Source organism: Strix aluco, chromosome 5 (assembly GCF_031877795.1).
Source record: "Strix aluco isolate bStrAlu1 chromosome 5, bStrAlu1.hap1, whole genome shotgun sequence".
Lineage (NCBI taxonomy): Eukaryota > Metazoa > Chordata > Aves > Strigiformes > Strigidae > Strix > Strix aluco.
In genome coordinates this window covers 32,119,271-32,137,159 of record NC_133935.1, presented here as the reverse complement: position 1 = coordinate 32,137,159, position 17,889 = coordinate 32,119,271, and the positions used below count along the sequence as shown (strand labels likewise).

Genomic DNA, 17,889 nt, shown 5'->3' with positions numbered 1-17,889 from the left:
CCATGAAAACGCAGATGCAAAGATGAAGCACAGACTTGAAACAAAGTGCTAATAAAGTCATCAATTCTCAAGGCAATGAGTAAATCAATTGTCAATGGCAAAAAGCGAAGCTAGACACGTTCAGACACGTTCAGACAGTTGGGGGGGGGCGGGGGGGGAACGGACAGATGAGCGACAGACCACGTGTCTAAGAAAGAAGCAAAACCTCTTAAAATTCTTACCAGGTGGGTGTGAGAGAACTTTGCTATACAGCATTTTGGAGATCAGATTTATTCTTACCATTAAAGCCCATTAAGAAGGCTTTTCATGGTGATCCCCTATGAAGCCACAATTACCCAACAGTAACACAAACTGCCAAACCATTTTGTCCTAATGTAAAATGTAGAGTTAATTTAAATTAATCCACTGATTTGATTTGCCACAAAGGGGCAAAAATTCAACATCAGCCTAAAATATTAAGATCTAGATTCATCATTGCAACTACTGTTTCCAAAATCCTAGGACATCAGTCCCTATACAACCTTAATCATCACTCACCCCCGAGTGGAAGTGTGATGCAGAGGCCTTCACTATTGCTTACGCAACAGCTACTGAGAACTCGTATTCTGTATTATGCTATACGGGTAACAAAGTCTGCAGCATTAGCCTTCAATATTAATACTGTTTCCTGCAAGAAACTGGGGAAGCACTGACTCCTTCCTTACCTGCTAATCTGGAAAAGACCTGGAATTTGTTCACTACACCAAGAAACTTGATAATTTGAAGACTGCAAACAATATAAGCAGAAAAACACATCTAAAAAGGACATACTCAAAACCCCTGGAAGACAACAAAGGCAGAAAACAGTAGCACATCATGGTAGCACACAACTTCAGGCACAGATTTTTTAAAAACAACCAAATGTTTGTTGGTCAAAGTCCAATCCACCATCCAGAATGCACATGGTTTCATTATTAGTTGTAACAACCAGGTATAAACTTAAGTATCTCACAAGTGTAAACAAAAAAATCATTCTAAAGAAGCAACAACTTACTGTTCAACATCTACTGAAAGTTCTAAAATTAGGACCTTTCTCCAATTTTAAGCTAGCCTAATTCCTATTCAAATACTGGTATCAAACACATCAACTCTTGCTTAAGGAAAAAAGTCTTAATTTTGCAAAGTCTCAATAATCTGCAAGTTTAAATCGTACTTGTCCCAAACCAATATCAACAGAAAGCTTATTTCAGTAGACTCTGGTTGATGCATATTTTTTGCAACTTCAGAAGAAAATTGTATTTATAACAGTTTCCAATTATCATATTTAAAGTTCTTCAAAAACCAGTATTTAGAGATACAGATGACAGCAGGTGTTTACCACTGAAAACCATAGTGAAAAATTCAATGGTTATGATTCTGGAATACAGAACCGTAGCTGTTCTAGGGAAACAGAAGTGGTAATCATATGGGAAAGACTGGGTGCAAGAATCAAGATAAGGTACTTTTAATGTTTTAACATGACTTAAGGGGGAATTTCAGAGACACTGGTGTTTGCGTAGCTGCCTATTCACACTGTTACCTAACACAATGCAAAGGTACTGGTCTTGCCATCACTGGTGACCCAAATAAGATGGACTTTTAACATTTTAATTCCAAACTAAAGTCACACAGTTTATTTCCTTGTGAACACGTTGCTATCTGTGTAAATTTCACTGGGTTACCTTTACTGAAAAGTCTCTAAATTAGTATTCTTATTCCCAAGACTATGCTGTGTATATGCCACCAAACTCCCATAAGACCACATTAAGTTACCTTGGTCTGCGGTATTGTTAAATATTAAGAATGGCATTTCACTTGGGAGTCTGGTAAATTGTAGACCACCATGCATACAAGTCTGGAAAGTTAGTGATGCCTTGCTGGTCTGCTATTATGTGCATAAACACACTGAATCAGTTTCATTTTAGAAGTGATTACAAATCAGTTTCAAGAAAAGAGTGAAGTTCACCACATTGTCAAGTTAACAACTTTGAAATGATGCAATCTGAATATACAATTACTAAAAAGTCAAGTCAGTTTTCTGAGTATTACTGACTTGAGTTCATTCAATGTTACTCCTGAGTAAAACCAGAAAGCAATGCTGAATTCATCTACCAAAAAATATACAAGCAAACTAAAAACAGAAGTCAGCAGATCAGACTTTTCTTTTCTTGAACCAGTAATTTCCCAGAGCTCCTGAAATTATATTCAGGAATATGTAAAAGGCTTCAGCAGAATTTGTACTGAGCAAGCCATATACCAGCATTTCACCAGAATTTTATTTATTAGAATTCTAAAAAAGAAAAGAGAATTAGATTATTTTAATTCATTAACACAGTAAGAATATGTTGTAAAAGAGATTAGCTATTCATTGTATTTGGGAGTTCTACAAAGCAACAAACAGTAAATCGTGATTCCTCAGGCAGATATGGTTCAAAACTCTACTTGTATGTCTTATGGAGATGCAACAAAAGGTGCAGCATAGAAGCATTTTGCAATCAAATGAAAAAAAGCAAAACCTTCTCTGCCCCATCTCACAACCACCAATAACAGAAAGTGGCCTGCACTGTTTTTGATGGTCCTGTACCTAAGTTGCACTTTTTAATGAAAATCCTAGTTTGGACCATGATTTCATCCTCTTACTGTTCCTGTAAACACACCCAACACCAACCAAACCACAAGTTACTGTGATTTCAGTTAGTCAGAATTCAACACTCCTTTTTCTGATTTTCTTCAAAAACTTTTGGAAGAAATGCATGCTTGAAAAAGAATATAGCACATCAAGTTTTTAAGAGAATTTTAAATACATTCATATGCCAATTCATTTTAAGGAAACTTGTTGCTATTTAGGAAGATGACGGAGACATGTTGTCAGATCGCTTACTGCTCAGGGAGAGGATTTCTATGAATTGCCCTAGTTCAAGTCCTACTTGAAGTTCTACAAATTCAAGGTAATCACAGAAGTTTTTTGTCAGTGCATACAACCATATGCAGAGACAGATGTATTTTACTTGAGCCTGCTGCTACACTTTAAGTAAAAACAGAAAAGCTAAATCCTTGGAGACAGGTGTGCATTGTTTATCTGTCACTGAAATCTACATAGCAAAATTACTCCATTTGTCAAATATTAAATCTAAATTATTTTTGGCCAAGCCCTGTCAGAGGGGGCACTAGCTTGGGTGATGAGAAAGGTTAAAGCAGTATCATTACATTGTTGGAACAAGCACTGAAAGGCTGCTCCTGCTAGAGCAGCTAAGCAAGACACTGAGGTGACACTCTGGACATAATCAAGCAGCCTACAAAGAAGGTGCAAGAAATAAACACTAAAGCATACCAAATCAAAATCTAAAGTAATTTTCTCCAAGTTGTAAAGGTACAAGAAACCAAAATTTCTACTGAAGTTCAGTGTTTACCCCCAGTACCTTATGAAACCTACGTCCCCCTAAAAAGGTACAGTACCCTAGAGTGTGTTAGACCCTTCCCAGATAAACTTTGGTTTTCTGCAAATACACAACTGACCAATAACCTGAACTAAGGACCCTTTAGACTAAATCCAAACCCTGCTCTAGGACTGTGAGGGTCAAGATGCAAAAATTAGTAGGTTTGGTGGTTTTTTTTTTTCAAATCTAGGATTTAAATTCCCAAGTTCAGCAACAAAGGTCTTCCCTGCAATACCAAACTTGTGAATCTGTTTAAGTTGCAACTGTAAACCAGTTTTCTAGTCTCCAAGTTTTTTTATTTGTTTGCACTCAAGATTCAGTTTTACATCACAATATGTACAGTCCTTGTGTTGTAGTGGATACTTCTTTTTTAAAAAAAATTAGGTACCTTTCTAACACTGCTCAGAAAAAGTACATACATGTGTCAGACACACACAATCCACTTGGTGAAAGGGGCAAAAAAAGCAGAGATGTATCAGTTTGGAAATCTATGAGGTTCAAAAGCCTACAAGATTTTCTTTAAAAAGTTACTAAGCACCATATGAATGATCACTTCACTTTTTAAAGAAAATCTTGCAGGCTTAAATTATTTTAATTTAAATTTATTCCCAATGCAGTTACTTTGAGAACCTACTTAGCTACAAGGCAAAGATACCCATTTTTGCCACACAAGCATCCACCACTGCAATACTTGATTTACAGCAAGAAAAAAATGTGGCTCTCAACAAGAAGGGATAAAAATATTTAACTGATGACTGTAAGTTAGATGTAACTAATGACTTGGTCTTAAACATTAGCCAGAAAACAGATTTGTGAAAAGTATTTGAAAGTAGTATATACAAACACTAGGAAAAAAACAGCTGTCTGAAAACAGAATCGTAAACTATGCATATACCTCTGGAAAAAGCAGTGAGACAAGCTTAATATGATTAATTTTTTGCAAAGAAACATCGTGATACATTTGTAATGAAAGGTGATTATCAGTAAAAATTGCAGTAGTCCAGGCAAGAAGTTTTATTACAAGTCTTAAGACCTTTGATGTAAGGGACAGTAAAGTTTTAATGGCCAGAAGCAGTTCCTGTAAATAAAAAAAAAGGAACATACAAACTCTACTAAAGATGGGTACTGAAAAGGAGATTGAAGATGTGCTCTTACTCTGAAAAATGCAACATTAGGGTATAGTAAACTGAAGGATGTTAAGGTACATACCACTGATCTCTGACGCAACACACATGCCAACTACTTGTAGAAAACCAACTTCCAACGTTACAGCAAGCCAGAAACACTAAGCACTTAAAATCCTACTTTCTGATCAAGCAACTCAAAGAAATGATATCATACAACCATGCTGCAGCAGAAAGTATACCCCATTTTTATTCCTTGACAAAACACAGCAGTTCTGAACACAGAGCCCCAAAAGCTTTCCTAGTTCACAGAAAACAGGTTCTAAGCGGGGACTGTAAAACATGATTTAACTCTCCCTTCCTGAATATACCACACAGAAATCTGTATGTGGCAATTTCAGCACACCTGTATTTACTGCAGGAAAAACTGACAGGTTCACAAATTAAAAAAAAAAAAAAAATCACTGGTTTAAGGCATCCAGTTAAAATTGTATCTTTACAAAAGACTTCCACCCATTTAGTCGAGGAGATAACTATTGAGGATGCACTCAAATTAGTCGGGGGAGTCGGGGGGGTGGGGTGTGCAAAGTAGACTGGTGCACACCAGTTTGCTGATACAATAAGAAAGTCATGTTAGAGTAGGTGCAACATACCAAAACAGTGTTTCTATCAGTAAGGAACTGTAAGCAAAACGAGCTACACTGGCAAAGTACAGAAGAGTTGTACTAGCACCCAGTGTCACAAACTCAAATCCCATAGTAAGGCTACTGTACCAACAAAAGGAGACCCCACTGTAGAGCTGTAAAGGCCCTCAGACAATTTAACATCTGGACAAGATGTACGCATAATTACCGTTCTTCTCTGCAGCAAATTTAACATTTAAATAGGAAACAAAAGTTGTACAAAAACCTCTGGCAGTTTAAAGGAATCCACGCAGTCCTGCTCCTGAAGCTATTCTAGAACTACACAACATTTAAAAAAAAAATGAGACCATTCAAAAATTCCAATATACTGCACAACACTTTCTAATATACTGCACAACACTGACAATACCAAGACTTTCTAAATTACTTCAAAATATTTATTACAAAATGAGCTACAAACATTTCAGTTTCCCTGTAAGTCTACATTATTCTTACCTCTTGAAGAAGGAATTGGTATTAATAAAGTAACTCAAAACTACGCTAGTACTTATATTCTATGGCAAAGCAAATTCTGAGCAGAGAACACATGAACCATTTAAGATTAAGGCAGACGAAGGTGCAGCATTGCAACAACAGTGGGAAACGCAGCTGTATTTGGCTGCTGTCAAGAAATCAAGTGAATTAGGACAATCTTTGCCAACTTCTTTTTAGAAGAAAATCACCAACATTTGAGTTTAGTACATTCCAAGCCCAGAATATCAGTATCATCCAGGTCTACAGTGAAAACATAAGTGAATTAGAGACTCAACTTAGTCTTCAATATAAATACACTTAACATCTGCAACTTTGTAAGTTAACTAGAGTCAGTCATTGTTTTTAGGTATCTAACAGGCTAAAACAGTATTTCAGATTAAGAAATGAGTCAAAAAGTTAACAGCAAGAGAAACACATGGAAAGATCCACTATGCACGTGCTAGAAAAAGTTTCATCAACAGTGCAAGTTTCTTACCCTTGTCCTTCCCTCTCTCTAATGATGCTATGAATCTAAGAGTTTTAAAAAGAGTGCTTGAGTAAGTACATAAGCACCATGCTATTTATTTTCTATAATTAACTAAGGAGTGGGGACAATACAACAGATTCTAAAAGTGGAATTTACTCAATGAAAACTGCTTGCACTATTTCAAGGAAAATTTAAGGAGCAGATAGGTTAAAAAAATGTAAACTTCAAAGCAGTTTCCCACAACAGCAGTTAGACAAAAAATTGCAGTCTCTCAAGCAGCAAATAAAATATAACCCTCAAAACACGCTTATTGGTTAAGAGGTTTGATTTTATTTAATTAGAAACAGACATAAGATCATGTTAAAAAACACAGAAAATGAAGCTGTCCCAAATCCAGGTAATAAATTGTCAAAAAAATCCAGAAGAGTAAGAATCCTTTAATAGTTTTTAATGTAGCATATAAAGGTGATGACAATCACTTTGAGAAAAGTTATCCCATTTGTGCACTACTGAAACTGTCCAACAATCCCTAGTGTTTCACCATAACTGTAAAGAGTTCATTTAGTGAGCTGCCCAGTAAGGTAACAATTAAAACAGACTAAGTATTCTGTGAAAATCTGCACCTGCTAAATTGAAATACATTCACAAATTATCCAAACCTTATTTGATCACAAATGTCTTAACTTTGATACGTGTGTTCATCTGAATCAACTTTCGTATTTTCAAGTATCAGGAATTCTCTTACAAAACACATTTTTATTTCACCTCTCTAAAAAGAGCAAGATAACCACTGTCAAGACAAATTAAAAATGGTTACTACTGAATACAGTACTGGTTTCCACGTCTAGCACAAAAACCACAACTAGCAAGAAGCAGCTTCTCCAACTCTTCTACTCTTCCTAGAGACCTGTTGATATTAGGAATAGTCACGTCCTTCAGTTACAAAACAACATTGCCTATATCTAATATGCTCTAAAAGTTACACACAGACTTTTCAAAACTAATACATCATTCACCAAGAATAGAGAAGGCAAAAATCAAAATGTTGAAGATGATTCCAAGTAGAATCACATCCACTGCTCGACCAAAAACCAGCTATTAAAGCCTTCTGCTTACTGTCAGGTGAGGAGCTTTTTTTTTTTTTAATAAAAACCAAACAAACAACTCTTTTTTTTTTTCTTGCCAGCTGTTACCTGCACTGAACAAGACCACCGGTGGCTTCAGAAATGCCACCACTCACTGGCCTCTGGCAGGAGAAGGCCTCCTCCATATCCCATAGGCTAAGAAGATCTAAAGTGAGTTCAAAGAAACTCCTGTGGGACAGGTAACCAAGTACTCTCATAGCAAAATGACACCGAATACTCATCTGCTTCACAAGAAGCATTAAAAAGCTGAACAGTCCTTTGTTACTCCCTCCCCCCTTCCAGTACAACCAGTTCATATTTGCTAGGAATTGGGACACCTAAGATTTCAAACCTCTAGCTTGCCTTCACAGCAGCACCGAAGACCTTGGCAGGACTGCAGAAAAGTCCCTTTATCTTCATAGCCCTTAAGTCTGCAGGGGAATTTCAGACATTTTGGTCTCGCAGCAAAGAAATGGGAGATGCAAGATGAACTACACTCCATATTGATTCTTAATGCAAATAAGGTGAAATAACATTTCATTGCTAAGAAGAGTCTCGATAAACCTTATGCCCCAAGCTTGGGATCTAGATTTTGGTTTTAGCTGTTTTTCCCTAAAGTCGATGGTCTATTCGAATCATCAGAAAAACAGTTTTTAGATATCCTTCTACAAGAAAGAGTAAGAAGAATTGTAAAAAGTAAATCAAATAAGCAGACTGCACGTAAGAAGGAAAAAAAGATGGAGAAATAAATCTCGTTTCTAAACGAGCTGTAAAAAAACCTTGTATACGCAAATAAAATAAGAAACAAGACAAATTTGTGTGTACGAAGGTACACACGTAACTCAACAATAAAGCGTACAAAAGCATCATCTTTACCACTGTTTTGGATTTCTGCAACTGCCATTAAAGGTATATGATTAGCAAGAAGCTTAGTAATAACTACTATTGTGAAAGACACGAAAATGACAAACTGTTAAGTCTTATCCGCAGTTGATCAAAAGCACAATAAACTCAACAGCTTTGCTTTCAATCACTTCCAAAAACCCAGAAGGGCAGAAACATCCGAACACCCTCCCCGTGCGATTAACGCAAATAGGTTCAAACGGAGCGAAAACGGGAGAAACAGACAGACAGAAAGGCTGAAGGCAGGCACGAGTTAACAGCAGCAAAAGGGAGGAGATTTAGGCAGAAGAGGGGAGAAAAGGGCAGTAATTGCGGCACCGAGAAGTGGGGAGGGCCTGGGCCCCCGAGACTGACCTGTGCCGTCGCTGGCGGACACGGAGAGCGCCGGTGAGGAGAGTTTAGGCCGCTTGGCTGAAGGCGGGCCCGGCTCCACCACATTCTCGGCCATTTTTAATTCTTTTTTAGACAATCACTCAGAGCAGAGACGGTGCAGGGTGAACCCCAAAACCTTCACCTTCTTCTCGGGCCCCGAGTCAGCTGAAGAACAACAATAATGCCGAGAGCGAGCGAGGAGGATCTGGCGGAGGAGGGGGGCCAAGTTCCCCTTTTTCTGCCCCTCGGGCTCCGGGAGGGCGGCAGCGGAGAAGCAGGGAGAAGGTGGGAGCTGGGGCGGGGGGGAAGAGGCCTCTTCCCCCAGGCGAAAGGGCTGAGCGAAGATGGGAAGAGCTGGTAGAGCCCCCGCCAAAAAAAAAAAAAAAAAAAAAAAAAGGCTGGTAGGGTTGGTTTTTTTTTTTAGTAAAATTAATCCCGGCTGTTGTGCTGCTGATGCTTCCTCGCCGCCGCCACCATCATCATCTTCATCCTTCGGGGGGTCTCCTCCTCCTGCTGCCTCCTCACCGCCGCCATCAGCCTCTTCCTCCTCGGCGCCGTCCTCCTCCTCCTCATCGCCACAAGGAGGCGGGCGAAGGAGGGGAGAGGAGGAGGAAAAAAGAAAAAAAGATCACCGTCCTCTAGCAGCAGCTCCTTCCCCCTCCAACACCACCCAGCAAAAAAATACCCACCGCCAGCGACAGGGCTGGGGGGTAGGCGGCGGGGAGAGAGGCAAGGCGTGCGCGGGGTCCCCAGCTCCACTCGCTTCTTCCTCGCCCGTCGCTAATGGCTGCAGAAACGGGAGCTGTAAGGATGAGGAGGGTGAGGATAAGTCCCAGGAGTCTCCGCTTCACATCTTGTTGTGCAGGGAAGGAGGAGGGGTTGTTGTCCTGATGGAGGCAGCACCGATCGCGGGATGGGAAGGTGGGGGGCGGGTTTCAACACCCTCTCTGCCCCCCCCCCCCCCTTCTTCTCTTCTTTCCCCTTCCTCTTTCTCTCGCTCTCAGTAGCGGGCTGCCCCCCCCTCCGGCGCAGGCAGAGGGGCCGATCCCACAGCAACGGCAGGAGGAGGAGGAGGAGGAGGAAGAAGCCGGCCCCTCCCCCCACTTCTCTGCCTACCTTCCCCCCTCCCGGGCGGCCGAGGACGGTTGAGAACGCTGGCGCCGGGCAGGGAGGGGGCTGCCCGTCTCCGCTCCCGCGGACCCACGGGCTATGCGGGGCGCGGAAAGCGAGGGAGAAAAACCTCGGCCGCTGATCGGGCGCGGCGGGGACTCCCTCTTCGCCTCTGCGAGGGTGGGGAAGGAAGCGAAGAGGTTGGTAGTCGGGGGAGGGGAGGGGGAGGCCGGTCAGCGACCCCTCCGAGAAGAGGAGGGGGGGTAAAATTAAAATAATAAAATAGAAGAAAAAATACGCCGGGGGAGGGTCAGGGACTCGCCCCGGGGTGGGTTAAATGGCCGGGAGGGGGAGGGGGTCCTCGGCGCTCCCCGGCGGGGGGGGTGGGGGGGTGGGGCGGGACGGCGCAGGCAGCGCGGGGGCCGAGCGCAGGCTCCCTACTGCCCCTGCCTGGCGCTCGGCGGCGGCCCGGCTGCGGCCGCTCCTGTGGCGTGTGTGGCGGAGCGGGCAGAAGCGGGGGCAGAGGGGAGCGGGGGAGAGAAAGAAGTCGGGGAAAAGGAGAAGAGAGAAAAGGAGAGAGAGAGGAAAGAGAGGGGACGGACAGGCTAGCGCGGGGGGGGGGGGGAGGGGGGGGGGCGTCTCGGCTCCTCGCTGCTCTCCCCGTCCCCTGGCCGGGCCCCTGAGTCTCTCTGCGCTGCCCTCCCCCTGGCTCGCCCCGTCCGGCTCGGCCTCTCGCTCTCGCTCCCTCCCTCAGTCGCTCACACACAAACAAAATGGCGGCTGTTGTTTCTTCACTCTCCCGAGTCCTCGGAGGGAAGCGAGCGGCGGCGGCGGCGGCCGGAAATGAGCCAAGAGAAAAAAGGGGGCGGGGCCAGGCCTGGGGGCGGGGCCTGGCGGCGCTCGCGCACACAATGGAACGCGGGGGGCTTGGCGTGCCGCGAGGGGGGGTGGAGGGCAGTGCAACCGCCCAGCCGTCGTCACGAGACCGCGCCCGTCCAATCAGCGCCCGCCTCTTGCCGGGCTCTTCCGCAAACTCCCCTGGCTCCGCCCCTTAAAGGCAAAGGGGTTTTTTTCATTTAAAAAAAAAAAAAAAAAAGCGCTCCTTCCTCCTCCTCCCCTCACGCTCTTTTCTGTCGGCCGAAAAGTGCGCGGCGGCGGCCCGGGGAAGGCTGGCCGTCACCTGCGGCTCAGGACGAGCAGGGAGGCGGTCTCCCCGCCGCACTCCCCGGTGCCCGCTGCCCAGCCCGGGGGGCTGAGGGGCTGGCGGGCGGAGCGGGTCTCTCCCGTCGCGGCCCTCCCTCACGGGTGTCGGCGCCCGGTCGGCTCCCCGCGGTGCCGGCGGGCGGGACGCTCCGCCCGCCGGTCCTGGGCCTTGCTGCGCCACAGACATGGCAGCCCGGGCCGGCAGGCAGGGCCCGGGGCGGCGCGGTGCCTGGGCGGGGGTACGCCACCGCCCCCCCGGCTTGGTAGAAGCGGGGATGGGGAGCAGCACCCCCGAGCAGCGGCCGCACAGACCCCCGAGGCCCGGCGGGCGGTGGACGTACGAGATCTAAAGACGCTCCTTACGTACAGCTTAACTGGGGAATGCAGGAGCTGCCGGAGGTTTTCATCGACGTTACAAAAAATAAATACCCCCCCACACTTTACGCCAGTGTAAATAAACCCACAAAAGCCACCATTTATGCCAATAAAAAACCCCGTGTGTGCTGGGGAAGGAGGCAGCAGGCGTTACGTGGTACAGCAGCGTCCTGAAAATACACCCGCTCTCCTGCGCTGGGCACGGGCCGACTCTCGGGCCGCAGGTAGGGACAGGTAATATCGACGTGGTCCTTCGTAAACCTTCACAGCCCCTGAGTCGCTTTACACCTTAGTGAGGATTACTGACCTGCCAAGAGTTTTCCTCAAATCTTTAAGGGCTCATCGGTGAGGAAATACCCAATCCCGGCTTTTCCCTTTGGTGTGTTTGTGCTCTTTTGGGTCCTACACCATTACGGGATAGGAGTGGAAGGGAAAGGCGGGCCTGTGTATGTTTTTAAAGGAAAAAGCAGTTTTGTTTGATCCAAGTGGGACGTTTGCAAGGACTTCTCTCACCATCCACCTTCAGGGCTGAGTTCTCCGCGATCCCATGTGTAAGAACTGAAGCAGGTATTTGGGAAGAGCCTAGCCTAAACAGCAGAATAAACACCACAGGCAATGAGAGAAAGCATGAGTGGAGATTCACAGCTCTGGAACAGTTATCCACCGGCTCCCTCACGTACTCCCACACTTCAGCTTCCCTTGTTTGGGCTTTATTTCCAGCAAGATTTTTGTGGTCTCCCCCTGCACAAAAAGGAAAATGCAAATAGGGTTACGCTCCAACTCCTCCAAAAGTGCTTAAAGATTGTACATGTATAAGCCTTCTGGAAAAGTCTTGGAGCCATAGGCAGTGCACAAATCTGTATGTTTTAACACAGAGGTGAAGGGAGGCTTGCAAGGACAAGTAAGTGATAGGAAAATAGTCTGGAGAGCAGAAAGTCTCAGAACTAAAGCTGTCAGGATTAACAGTGTCAAACCTAACAGCATCACCTTAGAAACCATGTTATGGTTCTCACAGGTTTTTTGCCTCTTATTGCTACTAAATTCCCCAAATTATTCCAGTTATAGAAGTCTTGTATTACCTCAATTTATTTGTTTTGTCAGATGGACTGTTTCCCTTGCTTGTGAAGCACTTTCTTTAACACAGCTGAGACTAATTTTAACTTTTTTTTTTTAAGTCTCCTTAGAATTAAAAGTTGACTGAAATAAGTCTATATAAGGTTTTCAGGCTCTCTAGAGGCCCTTAATCCATAGTTCAATAAGGAATTAGTGCCAGGTTTATAAAGACACCAAGGTGCACATAAACACCTAAATGCTTTTAAAACTCAGGCCCTTACTAAACAACAAGTTTGGAGCAAAGCAGATGTTTCAAATAAGAGTTTCGTGACACTAGTTCCTATCTAGAGACTTGATCCTACCAATAGTTGCATGTGTGCTTAATTTTATACAGCACATAGTTCCACTGAAATCGCACTGTACTACTCACTGTAGAAAAACTAAGCACATGTGTGCTTGCTGGAGCACAGCCTGAGAGATAAAAGTTAAAGAACTGGGTAGTTATTTGCTACTCCAGAGTGTATTGTATGGATTGGTTAGTTTTGTTAAGTACCAGAAAAATTTGATAAACAAAATAAAGTCCTTTTTTTTGAGTGCAGCTTCCTCTCTGCTCTGGTTACCTGTCTATCTACCCTTCAGATGAGTTCAGGGAAGCACACCTGAACTGTGGGAAATTTATACTCTTTGGTAAATGCTACCAAACCAGCATCTATCTTCTGAATATGAATTACAGATATGAGTAATTAACCAATAAATTAGGAAAACCATACCTCTGCCCTACAAGCTTTATAACCAGTAGAGTATCTTAGTTCTTTACATATTAGAAAGTCATATTCAGTTAGCTTTTGATATTAGAGACTTAAATGCAAGATGGAGTATATGGAAAACAAATATAAAAGAATGCTACTTGTGTTTTCTTCTGAAAAAGAAGGTCATCTGAAACAAGAGAAGGAGGAAGAAAAAGGAAAACCCAGGAAAATAGGGTTAAGATAAATCATATATACATAAACAACACCACCACCAACAAACCCTTCAGCATTCGTTAATTTTTCTAGAAACACTGCAGTTTTCTTAAATGAACCCTGGTACATACACACAACCAACTGTTGCTAAATGCTACCTGCCAAAACAATAACATACAAAATTGCTGGAAAGCAATAATAGAACACAAAGCATACTGGGAAGCAAATACATAAACCTATGGATTATGCTATTAAAAGAAACCTATTCATCCAACAACTGCTCCTTCTTGCCTCAGTTTCCCCATTCTTACAGCAAGGATAGTAGTATTTATCCCTTGAAAATAATACCCAGAAGAATTAGTTTGCTCATTATTGCCAGTAATTACAGCAGTCATTATGTACTTTGAGATAACTGGATGAAAGTACCATAAGTCCGATTAAAATGAGAATCCGCTCAGGAAAGCAATAAGAAGAGGAATGCAGGGCCTTGAACTTTTATCATGGGATCTCGTTTGGCCTTCACTGGTAGTTACTGAAATTTGTAAGCATGCTCAGCTGCTTCAAGGGCTGCAAGGAACAAGATAAGATCCTCTTGTACTGCGAGGGTCAGTGTGATGCCCAGAGCTCCGCATCCCAGCTTCAGCAAGATGAGCAGGCAGAGAAATAATCATCTCCCTCATCTCAGAGGGAGCTGGGGCTGTGGCCTTCCCCTTCCAGCTGCTGGACTGAGAAGCGGTGTGTGATCTCAAAGTCACCCGACCAGCATCCTCCCCTCCCTAATGCTGCTCGAGAAATCACTTACACTAAATAAAACTTCCCCACTCCCCTTCAGCAGGATTTGCCCCACAGCCCTGCAGCCATGCAAGTGTCTCCAAAAGAAGGGTACTCGTGGGATAGGGGACAGGAGCCAGGTATGGGGCACTCCCATCTTCTCAGTCCTGTTCCTGCCTGCAGTTTCCAGCTGTATTATCTTTTTTCCTGAGCTTTCCAGGGCTGCTGCTCGTGTCTGGCAGGTAATTTCTCCTGTTCACCAGCTACCTCCTGCCGCCGCAGCTCTCTGCTCGCACAGCACCACTCCCAGGGAGCGAAGGAGGAATGGCCCCCTTCTCCATACCAACGGGGAGATCTGCGTGTGGAGAGTCCTCCCTGGTACAGGTCAGAGGGGCAAGGAAATTATTTAAGGCTGCAATTTTTGCAAGTAATGCCAGGGCACAGCTATATTTCTGGAAAGCAAAAGCCAGCTGTGCCGGAGTGGAGAACATCGCTCAGTGTGGCGTCAACATTAAAACCCGGCAGCGTTTTGATACGAGACAAGTTTTATTAAAACCATAAGAAGTAACCATCCAATAGCTGGTTCTTGCATCTAGTGTATACATAAAAGAAAGGGCTGGCTTTCTGACAGCAAGCAAAATGCTTTCAGTCCTCGGCCCCAGAAACGCAGGCATCCTCGGTCACACAGTTTTCAATAGCTGCAAACACAGAGTTATGTTGCTAAATGTTAAGGGCTCAGCTGTTTACCAGAAGAATGTTTCCTCCCTGGAACACATGGTTTTGCTTAAAAGAAGTTCTCCAAAAAACTCGCTTTATTTCATTAGCAAATGCAACATTATAGTCCTAACAAACATGCCATGCAGTCTCCCTTTGCAAGAATGAAATAGAAAAAGAAGACAAAAATTGACTCTCAATTTAAGAAGAGGGCAGAAGTGCACTCTGCCTAGGAAGTACCAAAGCTTTGAAGTCTGGTAATCTAGAGCTGAATCTTGTGCTCTGAAATGTATATAGCTTCATACATTGTTTTCATATTCCAGTTCACATTGAAAGCACAAATGTGGAACAGGAGCAAGAGGCTTGCGTGCTCCCCCAGCTTTAGCAAGGACTGGCCAAATCCCTGCCTTTCACTTCCCAGGCTCAGCTCTGCCCTCTGTAACAGGGAGTTGATGCTTCTCCCCCCTTACAGAAAGCCCATCTGAATCATTAAACGAAAACGTAATACTCTCATATCTTCTAAATAAAATTACACTGAAATTTACATGCATTTACATCAGCAGTTGTTTTATCCCAGAGTATTACAAGGACACAGCAAGAGGTTCTAGAGTGAAAGGATAATATTTTTAATTAAGAGCCCCTGAACTTGCCACATGCTTTGAGCTTGTGGAAGCTGAAAGGATGGCAAATTTCTGAACAACTTGGTCAGCTCAGCACTATATTTACTAAGATCTGCTAAAAATGATCATTGTGCAATGGAGCTCAAGCTAACATGGGAAATCTGTGCTGAAAGAATTACAGTTATTGTAACGACCTGGAGGAAGGACGCTGTTCACATTCCTCTTAATTCTTTTGACTCTGGTATCTAATGGGAAAGTTCTTGATAAGCTTTACTGCACTGCAGAAGGTATAAACAATGTGCTTTGAAATCTGCTGAGCTTAAACCCAAAACTTATCTTTTCATTTGTTTCCTGTATTGTTCTACAGATACAAATCCACTGTCCACACATGCTTATAAAGAACAAATACAATTATTTCTGTTATATTATTTCCTCCTTCTTTTCTGCTTTTTCACATAGTGTTCCTTAATTCAGATTTTTTTTGCATGCTACAACATTCTATGTGCTGAACTGCAATGGGTTGTTTGATATCTGCAGTCAAAATGCAAAGAGGGAAAAAGTCACAATTTTTTCTGATTTATTAGTTTTCATGCTTCAAGATATAAAGTGATTTCTTTGATGGGGTCAGGCAGGAATTTACTCTTCAGCAGAGAAATGTACTGAATCGAGAGTTTTTCAGTACAGAGGGTATTGGCCTTCTGATGGAGCTAATGGGACCCTGTTGTTCACAGGATAATACACTTAGTTAATCAACACAATCGGAGCTGTTTTTACAGTTGCCATGGAAAAGAAAATTTCCGCAGGAAATATAAGTCTGGCTGTTTTGGTTTTTTTCTTTTTCTGCTTTTCTCTAAAAAGATCTTGTACTTTCTTGGCTTTTTTGACATGCTAGAAAAGGCAGTGCCTTCATGAGTGCTTTTCTTCTACATGCAGATAAAAGTCAATCATTAATGACAAACACCAAAAGCCAGTTGATTCTAACGCAACGACTCTGTGTAAAACAATAGGGTTAATCCTCAGTTCCTTACCTGCCTAATTTATATGGGCTTATCACTTCTCTTCCCAGAAGTTCCCTTGTGAACCCTCACATTTCAACGCTGTGAGGTTTTTTTTTCTCTTGATCTCTTCCAGCAAGGGACACCAACATCAGGCAGGCAGCCCTGGACTTTCTGTTCGCATCCTCTGACCACCCTGTACATGAGACCTGTGAGCCTCTGAGAAGGGAGCATCAGCTCCTGATGGTGCTATGCTATTAAAAGCCACCAAGAGAGCAACAAGAAGGCAGAAGCTGTAGCGGCCCTCGGCAGCACGCTTTTCCTCCTGGTGCTCTCATGTTGCCTGAAGCCCTGGAAAGATCATTTCTGCAAAGCAGAGCTGGTTTATGAGCTGATTTGTGATATTTACTCTAACCTCAGACGTCTTCCCTTTGATCTCAGGACAGGCATGGGAGAGGGCTGCCACAGCACACCCCGGATTAAATGCAGAGAGGTGGACACAAATAGCCTGTTGGTGAGATGTCAGGGGAGGGCTGGTTGCCCGGTCCATCACAAGCGCTGCACTGGGAGTAAAGCTGTAAACTTTTGAGACAGCTGAACCAGCCATTAAAAAACTTTCATACACTGGCAAGCCCCGATGAGAAGTGAAAGTCATGGTTGGCACAGTATTTTGGCAGCAAGGAATTGTTTCTCTTTCATTAGAGCTGAAGAAACATTTAGGTAACTTTTGGAGGAATGTAGAGAGATTTTCTAGTGATCAGAAAAGCAACAATTTCAAGTTTATGTTACTCCTCTTTTGTCAATATTTATATGACTGCAAATTTGTTGATATTTAAGAATCAGCTTCAAGAAAGAAAAACGCAAAGTGTGAGATGCACAATTGGCATCACAAAATGACAGTAAGTTTGGTTATTTCATCATCATATATGTGATGAGTAAATGTTTTCTGCCGGCTTTTGGGCCCCATATGAAGGAGCTTGGCCATGGTCATTCTGCATGGTGCTGCAGGGCCAAGCACCACGCCCCAGAAGAAACTTCCCTGCGTGACCAGAGCACTGAGCTCCCCTGGACAGAGAAAAATAACTTGTCTCAGCACAAGAAAAAAGGGTTGTAACATCAACCTCACAACAAATCCTTGCAACTCCAACAACCCCCATCTGCTGCCCTGCACGGTGTCGGCCCCCTCTTTGGGAACGGAAAGAGGAGACTCTGCCTGGCCATGCTGGATGTGCTCCCAGTGTGCCTGCTGCCTGCCTCCACCAGGACATCTTGGAGGTGATGTCCTACAGATGCTCCAGCAAAAAGCACAGTGCTGCTGGGCAAGGGGAGATGCAAAACTTAAAACACTGGAGTAAGTAGGGAAAAGTCTGGCAGCTGGATGTGCCAGTTGTCTTGGCAGCTATGCAGGGTTTTTTTCTCGTTTGCTCTGCTAGATGTAGGCATCTGAATTCCTACTGAAAAGAA

The 17,889-nt window shown here is 43.5% G+C and overlaps 1 protein-coding gene across 4 annotated transcripts in view; it reads right to left on the bottom strand.

The window, feature by feature from the left end:
• EP300 (EP300 lysine acetyltransferase) overlaps nt 1-10,587 on the bottom strand; it is a 61,153-nt gene extending 50,566 nt beyond the window's left edge. The window contains exons 1-2 of one of the 4 annotated variants that reach the window (XM_074826751.1): nt 10,497-10,587; nt 8,605-9,424 (exon numbers count right to left, since the gene is read on the bottom strand). In XM_074826751.1, the coding sequence (XP_074682852.1) occupies nt 8,605-8,698 (94 nt within the window). In that variant the 5' untranslated portion in view covers nt 8,699-9,424; nt 10,497-10,587. The other 3 variants (XM_074826752.1, XM_074826750.1, XM_074826749.1) reach the window with 3 other exon arrangements.
• Nucleotides 10,588-17,889: the final 7,302 nt, after the last annotated feature.